The 11,282-nt window shown below is 43.5% G+C and overlaps 1 protein-coding gene and 1 long non-coding RNA gene across 2 annotated transcripts; both read left to right on the forward strand.

Moving 5' to 3' along the window:
- The first annotated feature begins 1,128 nt into the window (after window positions 1-1,128).
- LOC119443195 (uncharacterized) lies at window positions 1,129-4,377 on the forward strand. Its single transcript, XR_005190199.2, has 2 exons — window positions 1,129-1,231; window positions 4,058-4,377. It is a non-coding gene; the product is annotated as an uncharacterized LOC119443195 (long non-coding RNA).
- Window positions 4,378-6,379: 2,002 nt separating this feature from the next.
- On the forward strand, window positions 6,380-10,376 carry LOC119443194 (mitochondrial protein C2orf69 homolog). Its single transcript, XM_037708358.2, has 2 exons — window positions 6,380-6,824; window positions 7,367-10,376. The coding sequence occupies exons 1-2, from the start codon at window positions 6,594-6,596 to the stop codon at window positions 8,090-8,092; spliced, it is 957 nt and encodes a 318-aa protein (XP_037564286.1). The 5' UTR covers window positions 6,380-6,593; the 3' UTR covers window positions 8,093-10,376.
- Window positions 10,377-11,282: the final 906 nt, after the last annotated feature.

The raw sequence follows: 11,282 nt of genomic DNA on the forward strand, positions 1-11,282 counted from the left end.
GGTCTCGTGCGTTGTCCTGAACTCGATGCAAGAAGCTGCAAGTTAACTGTTTCTGTTGCAGTTGCATTGCGCCACAGAAAGGGCCTCTAATGGAATATGTTGCACATTTTGGCAGAAATAGTGGTTACGTGAGCTTCATTTGTTATGCTTTCCATGTCATATTCACAATGAAAGATCTAGAATAAGCACAGGACAGTAGTGCTACTGGTGCAACAGCTGTACATTAGAAACTATGGGACAGTGTGTTGGTGGTGTAGCATTCAGGAAACAAGATCAGCTAGAATGTTGAACCAATGGTCCATATAATAAATAATTTTACCGTACTTTAATTACACCTTTAATGTGTAGGCTTTGTTAAAACCTCAGATGCTTTAAGGAGAAAGATTACATTATTATAATTGTAACTACATGCTGCATACAGCAGCCGCTGCTTATGACATGCACAAATACTTGTTGGAACATTCTGAATGCTCCTTTGCTTAGTATCTCATTACCCATGCGCTTACAAGAAGAATTGGGACCCCATAGGTAGAAGCAGTGTTGTACCACTTTGCACACAAAGTATGTGGGGAAGCCTGCTTACATAATATTCTGTGATGTCTTGAGGTGATCGTCAGTCAAGATCAGGTGCTTGGTGGTCAAGCTTAGTGCATTCGGTTATGCCAGGGTATACATTCACATGAAAGTAGGTGTGCCCGGTGACCTCGCTTCTGGAACCTTATCTATTCATTATGAGGGTGTGTTTGTTGCTTACTGTGTGTGCATGTGCACATCATTTTATAATTATAGCACAGTTCTAAATACAGCCTCTGAGACAAGGCTAGTGAATGACTGAAATGCTTTGACATTTTACATGAAACGTGCACAAAACAATCCAAGCTATGGCTTGAATTGCTTGGATTGTTTTGTATGAAACGCGCTGTTTGTGCACTGTTGTGAAAGCAGGTGTGGCTGCATCATTCATCATGTTTATTGTTAAAGGTTGTATAATGTGAATTGCACTCTGAGGCTGGCAGTTGCTTAGGAAAACTTGCATTTGTGTCAATTTGATAATTCAGATTCACAAAATCATGCCTTGAAATGCTTTTTGTTTTGTATTTTCATAGACTTGGCAAGCTTTATTACTTCTTTTCTATATCTACAGTTTGTGATGACGGCCCGGAAGATATGCAGAGCCCTGCAAGAGGCTGGCTACTGGGCTGACTTCATCGATCCGTGTAGTGGAAGGCCAGTAAGTTGCGCTAAACACTTCTTGCATTGATGGAAGGTACCATCATCCTATCAGTGTACACATATAAGAAACTGGCTACTAAATGCCTGATTTTCTTTTAGCACACAGCCTAGAAATTCTTATAAAATAAAATTTTACCAAAAGCCATTTTAAAGATTTTACGAAATGCAGCTGGATTCAGTTTGTAACACCTCATGACATAGCCATCAACCATATAGAAATACAAGTCTAATAACACCACAACACATCAACAGTAAACAGAGATATGAGAAACACTAAAAATTGTCAGGACAATTTTTAAAGTCTCACAAAAAAACTGAGGTACATGTTGTGAATGCATATTCATTGGCAGTGTGACCGTGACACTCGGAATGTTCATGGACCCAGTTGACGAGCTAGTGCTGCCCATGGTTATGGACATAAGCACTGAGCTGAGCATGGTCCTAGCATCTGTTGTCTTGGGTGTCATTGGGGCTGAAGTGGGACCCTGACCTACTTCAGCGGTGGGAATGCTGGGCCAATTGCACCAATCTATATCAACTGGATTTTGTTGCTCCGTGCTGCTCCGAAAAAGTCTTTTTTACCTCAATTGAGCCATTGCTGCACTACTACATAATTTCGGGGGTGTGAAAGTTAAGCTACTACACAATACAGTACAAAAAGCGTGGCAGTGCTGCATTCATTGGCTGCATTCGTTCATAGCATTACAGAAAATAAGACAGCCGTTGTGACGGCTGACAGAATCCAATTCAATCCTATTTTTACGCACCAACTGTGAGGCTACAATGGGTTAGGTGGCCATGCTGGCTCTGTGACTGCATGATCAGTGCAGTAGCTGTACACATTGAGGGGTGATATGGGATGTAGACTAAATAGTAAGCAGTGTGCGCTACTTATTCCTGAGGCTTGCTTGCAACTTTATTGCACCGTATGACTAAATTTTCAAGTGAATTTAAGGTTGTTGAGCTTAGCATCAGGTTTTATAAACGTGCGCACAGTGATCTGGTGCCGCGCCATGGTTCATGCTCTTTGTCAACGATGTCTTTGACAAAGCTTGTAGTAAAGAAGTTGAATGAGTATGAGCAAGTGGCCTTGCCCTTAGCCTTTCTAGAAGTCATATAAGTGGTGGAATGAAGAACATTATGTGCTCGTGAAACAAAATCGGAATTTCCAGTCGATCAAGCTTGCGAAAACAATCCTGCCTTAAGGACACTTCAAGAGAAAAATAATTTCGGCTACATTGGTAAATTACCCATCTCAATACCAAGAAAAAAAAAAACACCATACCATGCGAAGAGGCCTGGTAAGCCAGGAAAATACGCAATAGCGAAAGGCTGGTACTACGTAGTTCCTGCACTAGCTCGGCGGGACGTCACGGATTTTGGCGACTGCTTTGGCCTAGGTTATGGTTCATCGGTAAAGTTAGATTAAATTGTATTCTAGAAGAACCAAAGACTGAACTTTGCAAATATCAGACTTTTACTTAGCTACAATGGCACAAATATGAAAAAGTATGTTCAAGTTCGTGACATTATGCTGAGGTACCAGTGCTACGGTTACGGCGCTAAATTTAATAAATGGAACTGTGTTATTCATTTTGTATTCTGATTATACATTTATTGCCACTAAATTGAAGGAAACTGATTTTTGAAATATCTTATGAGGCCAATCTGATTTGGTGTTTCTATTTGGTGTCCCTTTAATGTTTGTTATCTTGCACAGTTTTGCTCAGCATCGATGACAGCATGTTGTTTTTAGTGTAGGCTCGTCGTTTTTCGCATTGTGTGTCCTGGTGTGTCAGTTATTTTGTTCCTAGCTCTTATGATGAAATGATTATGTAAACTAAATTTGTTTCTCTGTGTGTGCTTTCGTGGAAGTGGAAACATTACCCTGCTCTGAACACAGGAGTAGGTGCTGTCGTGATTATATGTTGGCCCCGCAGTACCAGTCGCTGACCCACGTCACCGGGCTCAAATATGCAGCCCCATTGTGAACACTTTCTGGTATCAGAAGAGCTATTGTGGTTGCGGCCGACCCAAATTACCAGAGGTCTCGACACTGCAGAACATTGTTCTATATCAACATGCCACAAGTGGGGACATCACGAGGCAGTGGTGTTGATGGCAGCTGCGCCCTGCATGTTCTCATCCAGTTGCTCCCTGCACACCTCCAGGTAGAGTCGAAGTAGCCTTTTCCCTGCGTGGATAGGCCTGTGGTTGCCTCTTCATGTGCAACACCTCACTGCACTGGGGTGCTCGATCTGAAGAGGAGGAAGGCTCCTGTCCCTCGAAAGCAAAGCAAGACAATCATTGTCGGTGAATGGACTATGGCACCACATGACTGGCGATCTCGTCTTCCAGCGGTCCCCTGGCAAATGAGGGAAGCAATGTGTGTGGCCGGGCTAGTTGGTAATCCAGTATAAAAACAACGCAATAGTGGACGAAAGACGGAAAGAAGGAAAGAACAAACACAAGTGCCTGGGTTCATTCATTCTTTCCATCCTCCTTCCGCCATTGCAGTGTTTTTACGAGGGGAAGGTGACTTAAGACCAGATTGTCGCTTTCTTAGAGAGAGCTACAGCTTGAGATTGAACTGAAATAAATAACAGTGAACAGAAATAAATAAAAGAAAGGAAGGCTTGTTCCCCCTCTAGAAAGGAAGGTCTGGCCGCGCTTTCGCGATGTGGCTAGAACAGTCATTGAAGTAATTTTTAAGTTTGTGAAGCTTTCGGATGTCTTAAGCTGGATAAATGCAAGTGGTTAATTTGTATATGTTACGTATCCTAATCACTGCGTTTTTGTTTCTATTTTGTTGTTCTTTGCGCAGTCACTGGGACCTTACACCAACGCAACACTTCTGGAAACTGATGAGCGTTATAGGCACTTTGGATTCACCATTGAAGACCTTGGATGTTGCAAAGTGATCACTCATCATTTGTGGGGTAGTAATGCCTTTGTTGGCTGCTTGTTTACGAATGCTCCTGCTGACAGCCTAGAAGTACAGAAGATACTGTGTGAGCATAACGAGTGACTGCTGGTGCGACGCTGCCAAAGGACATATAAATATTTGTACATTTGCTGGCTGGTGCTGTGTTCAAGGTATGCACTCTTGCAAGAACAGTGAAAAAAAAATAAAGCTATTAGGAACACCTCTGTGTCTCATTTTTTGTGTGTGTGTTTGCCAGTATTGCACTAGATGGACCATGTGGAAAGAGAGTCTTGCTGCATGTACTCATTCTCAAAGTACTTACAAAATTGTATGCAGCCGCATGCAGCCCCATGGGGTGTACATGTGGTCTGCTAGGCTCAGTCTGTACATGTATGCCATCGGCACACATGCGCTACCCAAGTATGACTGTGGTAGAGATCAGGTGCCCTAAGTAAATGACTGAACCAACAGACCCATTGTTCTCATTCCCACTACAACTGCCAATGAAGGCTTAAGTACTGACCAGGACAGTAGAGTTACTACACAAGTGTAGAACAGAAGGATGCCCAAATTATGAAATAGTGTTGCTCACTTCATGGGTAATGCACACATCTGTAGCTCAACATTGCCAAAAGCTGCAACAGGCACTACAAATGCTCTACAGAGAGGCTCTCGGTATCGTTATTTGCTGCCTCACCATACGCAATAATTTTATGTTTCAACAGTGATGTGACCTGAATATAGGGTAACTGCATCTCTCAACTTGCCAATCACTTCATATGGATAATAGATCGTTGAGGCCCTTGAACACGTAAAACTTGCATAATGTATCTTCAAAACTTCCACCTTTCACCCATTGATCTGAGTTAATGCAGTGTGTTCACTTGGCAGAAATAAATGTGCAATACAGCACAAGCAAATGACATTAAGACGTAGTCAGTACAGAGGCAAGAGGTTTCAAGACTGATATGCAGGTACAGCGCTGCAATGCCAGATGTTGACAATACAATTCGTGTCGGCTTTCCTTTGATTGCTATCGTCAGGCTTCCCCCGGGGAAAGGCAAGCACATTCACGTGAACAGGCTGGTAAGCCTTTCTAGAGTTGACATATCTAACACTATAATTGAGTAATTGTAGAAATGCAAGAGTAACAAAAACATACAAAGTGGTTTGTAACTGTATCGGCAAAATCTTTGTTCATAGGTCCTACTTCTAGATATTGAAGCAGGACGGACATCAACCGGAAGATGGGCTTGTCTTTGTAAAGGTCCTGACTATATATATAAAGAGATCCCTTGTCAAGAAGTTGCTGCATGCAGAGTCATTCCGTGTTAAATCACCGTTGATCGCCATTTCCAGGTAGTGTTACTTCATGTGACTAGCTTTAGGAGTCATATGCTGGCTTGAGGTTAACCTGCCATCAAACCTAGTGTTAAGCGACCTTTTCAAGCCCGCGATATCATGATATATAGACAGCCGCCAAGAAGCAAGTCAACATACATTAGCATCTTAAGCATAATCTTTCTTCCTAACTTTTGTTTGCATGTCTTCGATGGCTGGTGTCTCATTTTCTAAAAGGCTCTTGTTCTCTGGATGCCCTTGCCAACTATTAGCCTCGTAAACTATATGCTACCAGATCAGAGATTCAGAATGTATGATACAAACAGAACTTGGCACGTTGCATGACTACGTGTGTTCAGTTAGAGAAGCATCCTCGCCTACACCATGCCAGCAGCAAAGCAGCTTGGGATGCTCTTTCGCACTTCATTTTCTGACTTCCAGTTTTCCTTGCTTTCCTTCACTTGAGATGTACTTTATCCTATTCATCCCTGTTTTTGTCCCACATGTCATCATACTCGTGTGTGTGTGGTGCATTTTCGAGCACAGTGAAAATTGTGCGTCTTATGAGCAGGCGTTAAGCAGATGAAACACGAATATTTTGGATTAAATCTACGGTTGATGGATTAAATTTTCCGCCTTCCACTGCTCGACACTTCAGCTCTTGAGCAGTGCCTTGGCAGGGTGGTTTTGGGCTAGCGCCAGCAAAACTGCTGGCATTTATATGCTCCATGCTGTATTTTTCTCTCTTTCATGTGCTAATCTTCCAAGGTTTCCAAGGTGTGGTAGTCCCAGGAGCGGTACTCTCGTTCGATCTAGGTTTCGGACTTGTTTGTACGATCAGAGAATCCATCGCCATCGTGACCAGTCTTCTAAAATGGAAGCACCCATGTGCGTGTGTTCATCTACATGTCCGTATTCAGCTGGTTCGGCGTAATACGAAGAAATAGTTAGCCTGCTCTTGCCCTCCCGAACCGCTTTGATGGACTGGCTTAAAAGTATAGAGCCGACACTTCTCGTGATATCTTTAGATGGCCAGCGTAGGGATGTAACTTAAGTAAAGCGCAGTCGCTGGTCATTGGTTCAAAGTTTTGATATGAGCACACGTTCACTGTGGCTGCTGGCCAGTTTATTCAGCAAGTCCCTTTCCCAATCGTTTAGCGCCCTTACTATGTCGGGAACAACGGACACTTGCGAACGATCTACCTCTGAAAGGTTTCAAAAAGTAGAAGGCTCGACGGGGAAGTTTAATGATCTGGTACTAAGGTCACCAGAGAAGGCGGGAGACGGAAATCAAGTTGTGGTTTTCTTTGGCGGCGACATACAGGTAAAGTTTGTAATGCAGCGATACTGGCGTTTCATTTACTTTGCACTTTTGCGTCTTTCAGTGCATTTTTTACTGACTTGCACATGTGTGAAGCCTGACCCACTTTTCGGCGGTACGTTGTGCGGTTGTCGCTAGCTTTCTAGTGATCTAGGCGAACCTATTTCAGAGTGTACAAAATTGCATCCAATTTTACGATGACCTGAAGTTGCGTTATAGTGTGATCGAGCGTGCGTGTGAGCTTACGAAACTCGCGTCCAATAGTCCAAGACGTTCATCTAGTGTAAGCTGCCTGTAATGAATCGGGGCCGGAAGAATCCTGAAGCGTCAGCAGAACCCTTCACAATGAGAACCGTGTCCCAGCTCAGTGTGGGGTCGCTGCATCGCCTTGACATTAGGAGTTGTTGGCGCTGACGCCTATTTTTAATTTCAATGGAGTATATTTAGCCAGAAACGTAAAACCAGTAGTATCGTGTAGTCATTTCCTAGTGTAGCATTTCGTAATTGAATCATTTGCATAATGTGCCTTCTAAACATACCTGCAGGACTTCCCAGAGGCGATGATAAAGCATCGTGATAACAGGCGATACGTCCAGTGGAACCTTGACAACATGGCCACATTAATGGCAAAGCACTTTCCCAGTGCCCACTGCATCGTTGTAAGGCCAAACAGGCTTCAGTACCTCACATTCAGCTGCTATGACAACTTTGTTGAGGGCAACGACATGGGGGCACCAACTCATGAATTCAGCATTACAGCATTGGAGCACCTACTTGCTCTTCTCAACAGCTTGTCCTCAAGGCTGAGGGACAAAACAAACAAGGCAAGGTATGGCCCTATTGCCACAGGCGTACTGGAGCTTCCACTGGTGCTAATTGGATTCAGCAAAGGTTGTATTGTACTCAACCAGTTTCTCTATGCCATCAAAGCACTAGAGGTCCAGCCTGATGATGATGTCATTGCGCTCGTCCGTAGAATAAAAGCGATGTACTGGTTGGATGGCGGCCACTCCGGTGGATCTAATACGTGGGTAACCAAGGAGGTTATCTTGAAATCGTTTCGACCGTGCGATATCAAAGTGTATATCCATGTGACACCATACCAAGTGCTGTGCAGCTCAAGGCCCTGGATAGGCAAAGAAGAGAAAGTGTTTAGAGAGACTCTGAAAAAACTGGGGGTTGATGTGACACGAAAAATCTACCATGAAGATGACCTTCCATCGTTGGAAATGCACTTCAGTGTGCTTGAGGAGTTCAAGGACGCTGCGTAACTGTATACATATCATGAGTGACCTTTACTGCTTTTTCGTGCTAACATGTGCTGTTGATGGTAAAAATGCTGCGTTCGGATGTCTTCAGGCCATAATATTTTCGTATGTTCTTGCATCTACCAGTGAATGCGACCCCTGTTCTGTGAACTTCATGATAATTTATTGAAATCTTGTGACTTATGTATCAATGGACTTGGACTGCAAATGAAACTGTTTTGTGTGGGTTAACCAAGTTTCGCACCAACCTTCTAGACGCCTTTTTTTTACCCACTTAACAGCTAGTTGTTTCTGTTCACCTGTTTGATTGTTTGATTTGTACGTAGAGCAAGAGGGAGTCTGAGCTGTAGCCGTCTAGCCTCACTTACGAACAGGAAAGCATTGTGCACATGGAGAAATCTGCCCTCATATGTCAGGATAAAGTTGACTACTTGTGCTTCTGAAATCCACAACATTCTTAATCTAGGTGTTTGTTAATATCACTGATGCTGCTGTTGCTTCAACTGAGGCTTTATCAGCAATTTTGATCTAAACCAAGTGCATGACCTCATGATAGTGTGGTTGCAACATATTTATTATGTGGTAATGAGTCTGGTCTGTCTGGTGAGTACTAAAATGTATATGTTGTTGTATTAAGTGCTGTATGGTAAGCGTTGCCAAAACATGGGCAGAAAAAAAAAAGATACAGTTTACTAATGAGCTGTGAATTGACTCTAGTGCAAACCTTGCATTTGCATCATGACTATTTTTATTTGTCATCCTTCATAGTGTAATCATACGTAACTTCTGAGTGCCATAGAAGCTATATGCATTACAAATATTTAGCACTGTTAAGATGTGGACGACAGCAAAGGAGCCAAACACTGTGGTGGCCTTCTTGAGTATGCCCACCAAAGCTGCGATAGAAAAAAAGCTTCAACAATTTTGCTTGCAATAGTTGCAGTATCTTATGACATAACTTGCAGCATTAAACCCAGTAAAAGGGCAGACTAATTGGAATAAGTGATGAGAACAGTTCTGCTGAGTCTAGGAATACATCTTTTGTCACTAGTTTACGTAGCGAGTGTGCTATTTGTCTGATGGGCTTGGAGGAGAAGATACACTTTTCAAGCGTAACCCAGAGAGACATGTTGCAGGACTCTGCTGTAGCTTTCCAGGATGACTCGGAGTCCGGTAAAGATGGGTTTAGCACTTGTCATAAGGAAATTCAAGAAGGGAGACTTGAATCGAAGGCCTTGAGCTGTGTGGGCATTGCATAGCAGTGTGCAGGAACAAAAACTTGAACTACTGCCCTGGTTCCACAGGGCTGTTTCTGTATTGGGGAGGGGGAGAGGGGGTTCGCCATTTTAAAGCCCAGTCACAACAAACTGTTTCTGCTGGACTGATATAGCACTCTGTAACAAAGTTTGAAGTGTGTAAGCAGCTAAAGGCTCACATTTGCCAGCACTTATGCTCCACCAGGACAATAATATTTTTTGGTTGTATTAGGCTTACATGAAGTTCCATGATGCTGTGCATTGAAATTTAATGTTTCGAAGAAACTTTTTCCGGACCACTTGAGTGCACGTAAGGGTGCAGTAGGCCCACAACTATTCTGGCTCATTAATTAAAGGAAGCAGATAAGATTTTAGAATTAACTGGACAGGAAAGCAATATATGGATAAATGAAATTATAGACACTCATAACTTGCTTTTTGTCTGGAGTATAAATAAAGGAAAGAAACCAAGTAACGCTAGTGATACCCATTTTCATAGCTAAGTAGTAGTTCCACTAACATAGCAATATATTTTTTTAACACGAAAATGTTCTCTGCCGAGCACCATCGGAAATCTTATGTACATGCGTCAGGCGATCATCATCATGCAAGTTTCCTGGCATTACGGCGAGGTGGTGCTACTTTGCCGTTCTGTGTAGAGTTACTGTATAGGCTGCCTTTAGGGAGCTACAGGGAGCTTATACAGTAATGTGAGGCAGTGGGAGCTGAAAGGGAGACTGTCGAAGAATGGTAGGACAACACGGATGGGGGAGGTAAGTCGAGAAGAGCTGTTGGAAAGGAAAGGGCGGAGGGAAACTGCGCGCCCGCCCCGCCAGGTTCACTCGCTTTTCACCGCATCCTTGCCCTCAGCTGTAACTCGATAAGCGCGCTCGCCGAACACGCGTCGACGGACGACGCAGTTTCGCCACATGCGCACTCACCGTCGCGTCGGATACCTCCGAGGTGCTTGCTACCGGCGTCATTGCTTCGTCCTCCGAACGAAACTGTAATTAAAGGATTGTGCACATTTGTACACTTGTATTTGTGAATGGGCAGTTAAGCTGCCACTGCTTCTTAGAATGTAAGTTTTATTTTCGTGTTCTGACTAATTCCTCTGAGAGGGTTCAACGAATTTTTAAAACTTTGTTTCTCACTGTGCTGCGGGCCCTGCGAATATAGGCACTGACAGCGCACGAAAAACAGGTTTCCCCTCTAACTGGATATTTATAAGGCTTTGTTTGTATTTTTTTTATAGCACGCTAGGTATATTTTACGTGTGATGCATTTCACATGAATACTGTCTTAGATTTAGGTGCACGTTAAAGAACCCCAGGTGGTCAAAATTTCCGGAGTCCCCCACCACGGCGTGCCTCATAATCAGATCGTGGTTTTGGCACGTAAAACCCCATAATTAAATTAATATTCCAAGTGCAGCAAGCAGGAAAATTAAGTCGACCAGGTGGTTCATTGAGCCGGGCCAGTGAGCTCCGCTCAGTTTGTTGATACTTGGCCAGGGTGGCTGCGCGAATGCCCATCCTACCGCTTTCATGAATTCGCCCACTCTTCCCTCCGCTATGGCATGAGATGGCGCCGCGCCCTTTTTACCACGAAAGTGTGCCAGCTTCACTGGAAAAGCCAACACGAGCAAGGCCGAACGAAGGTCACCGAATCCGACGACCCTAGTTTGCTTCATTGCTCTAGTGGTCCAATGGGGAAGCAGAGCCCACTCTACTAAAACAAGAAGTATTTTCATCTCTGCGAAACAAATATTTAAATAAAACCCCATGCAAGACGCAACTGTACAGAAAAGGACAGCAGTCTTCAGCGAGTCCTTCGGCTCTGAACTGAAAATGATGTTCTGAACAGCAGCATTTTGTGAATTCAGCAGCATTCTGCCACTGTAAAGACCACCATTCTAATTGCTGCCTCAACACATG

The sequence above is a fragment of the Dermacentor silvarum genome, chromosome 2 (assembly GCF_013339745.2).
Source record: "Dermacentor silvarum isolate Dsil-2018 chromosome 2, BIME_Dsil_1.4, whole genome shotgun sequence".
In the NCBI taxonomy this organism is placed as follows: Eukaryota; Metazoa; Arthropoda; class Arachnida; order Ixodida; family Ixodidae; genus Dermacentor; species Dermacentor silvarum.

Bases quoted from the DNA above. Each gene is read 5' to 3' on its own strand.
- LOC119443194 (XM_037708358.2), top strand. From the start codon at position 6,594: ATGAGCACACGTTCACTGTGGCTGCTGGCCAGTTTATTCAGCAAGTCC. The intron at 6,825-7,366 runs GTAAAGTTTGTA...ACATACCTGCAG, and splicing joins TCTTTGGCGGCGACATACAG to GACTTCCCAGAGGCGATGAT.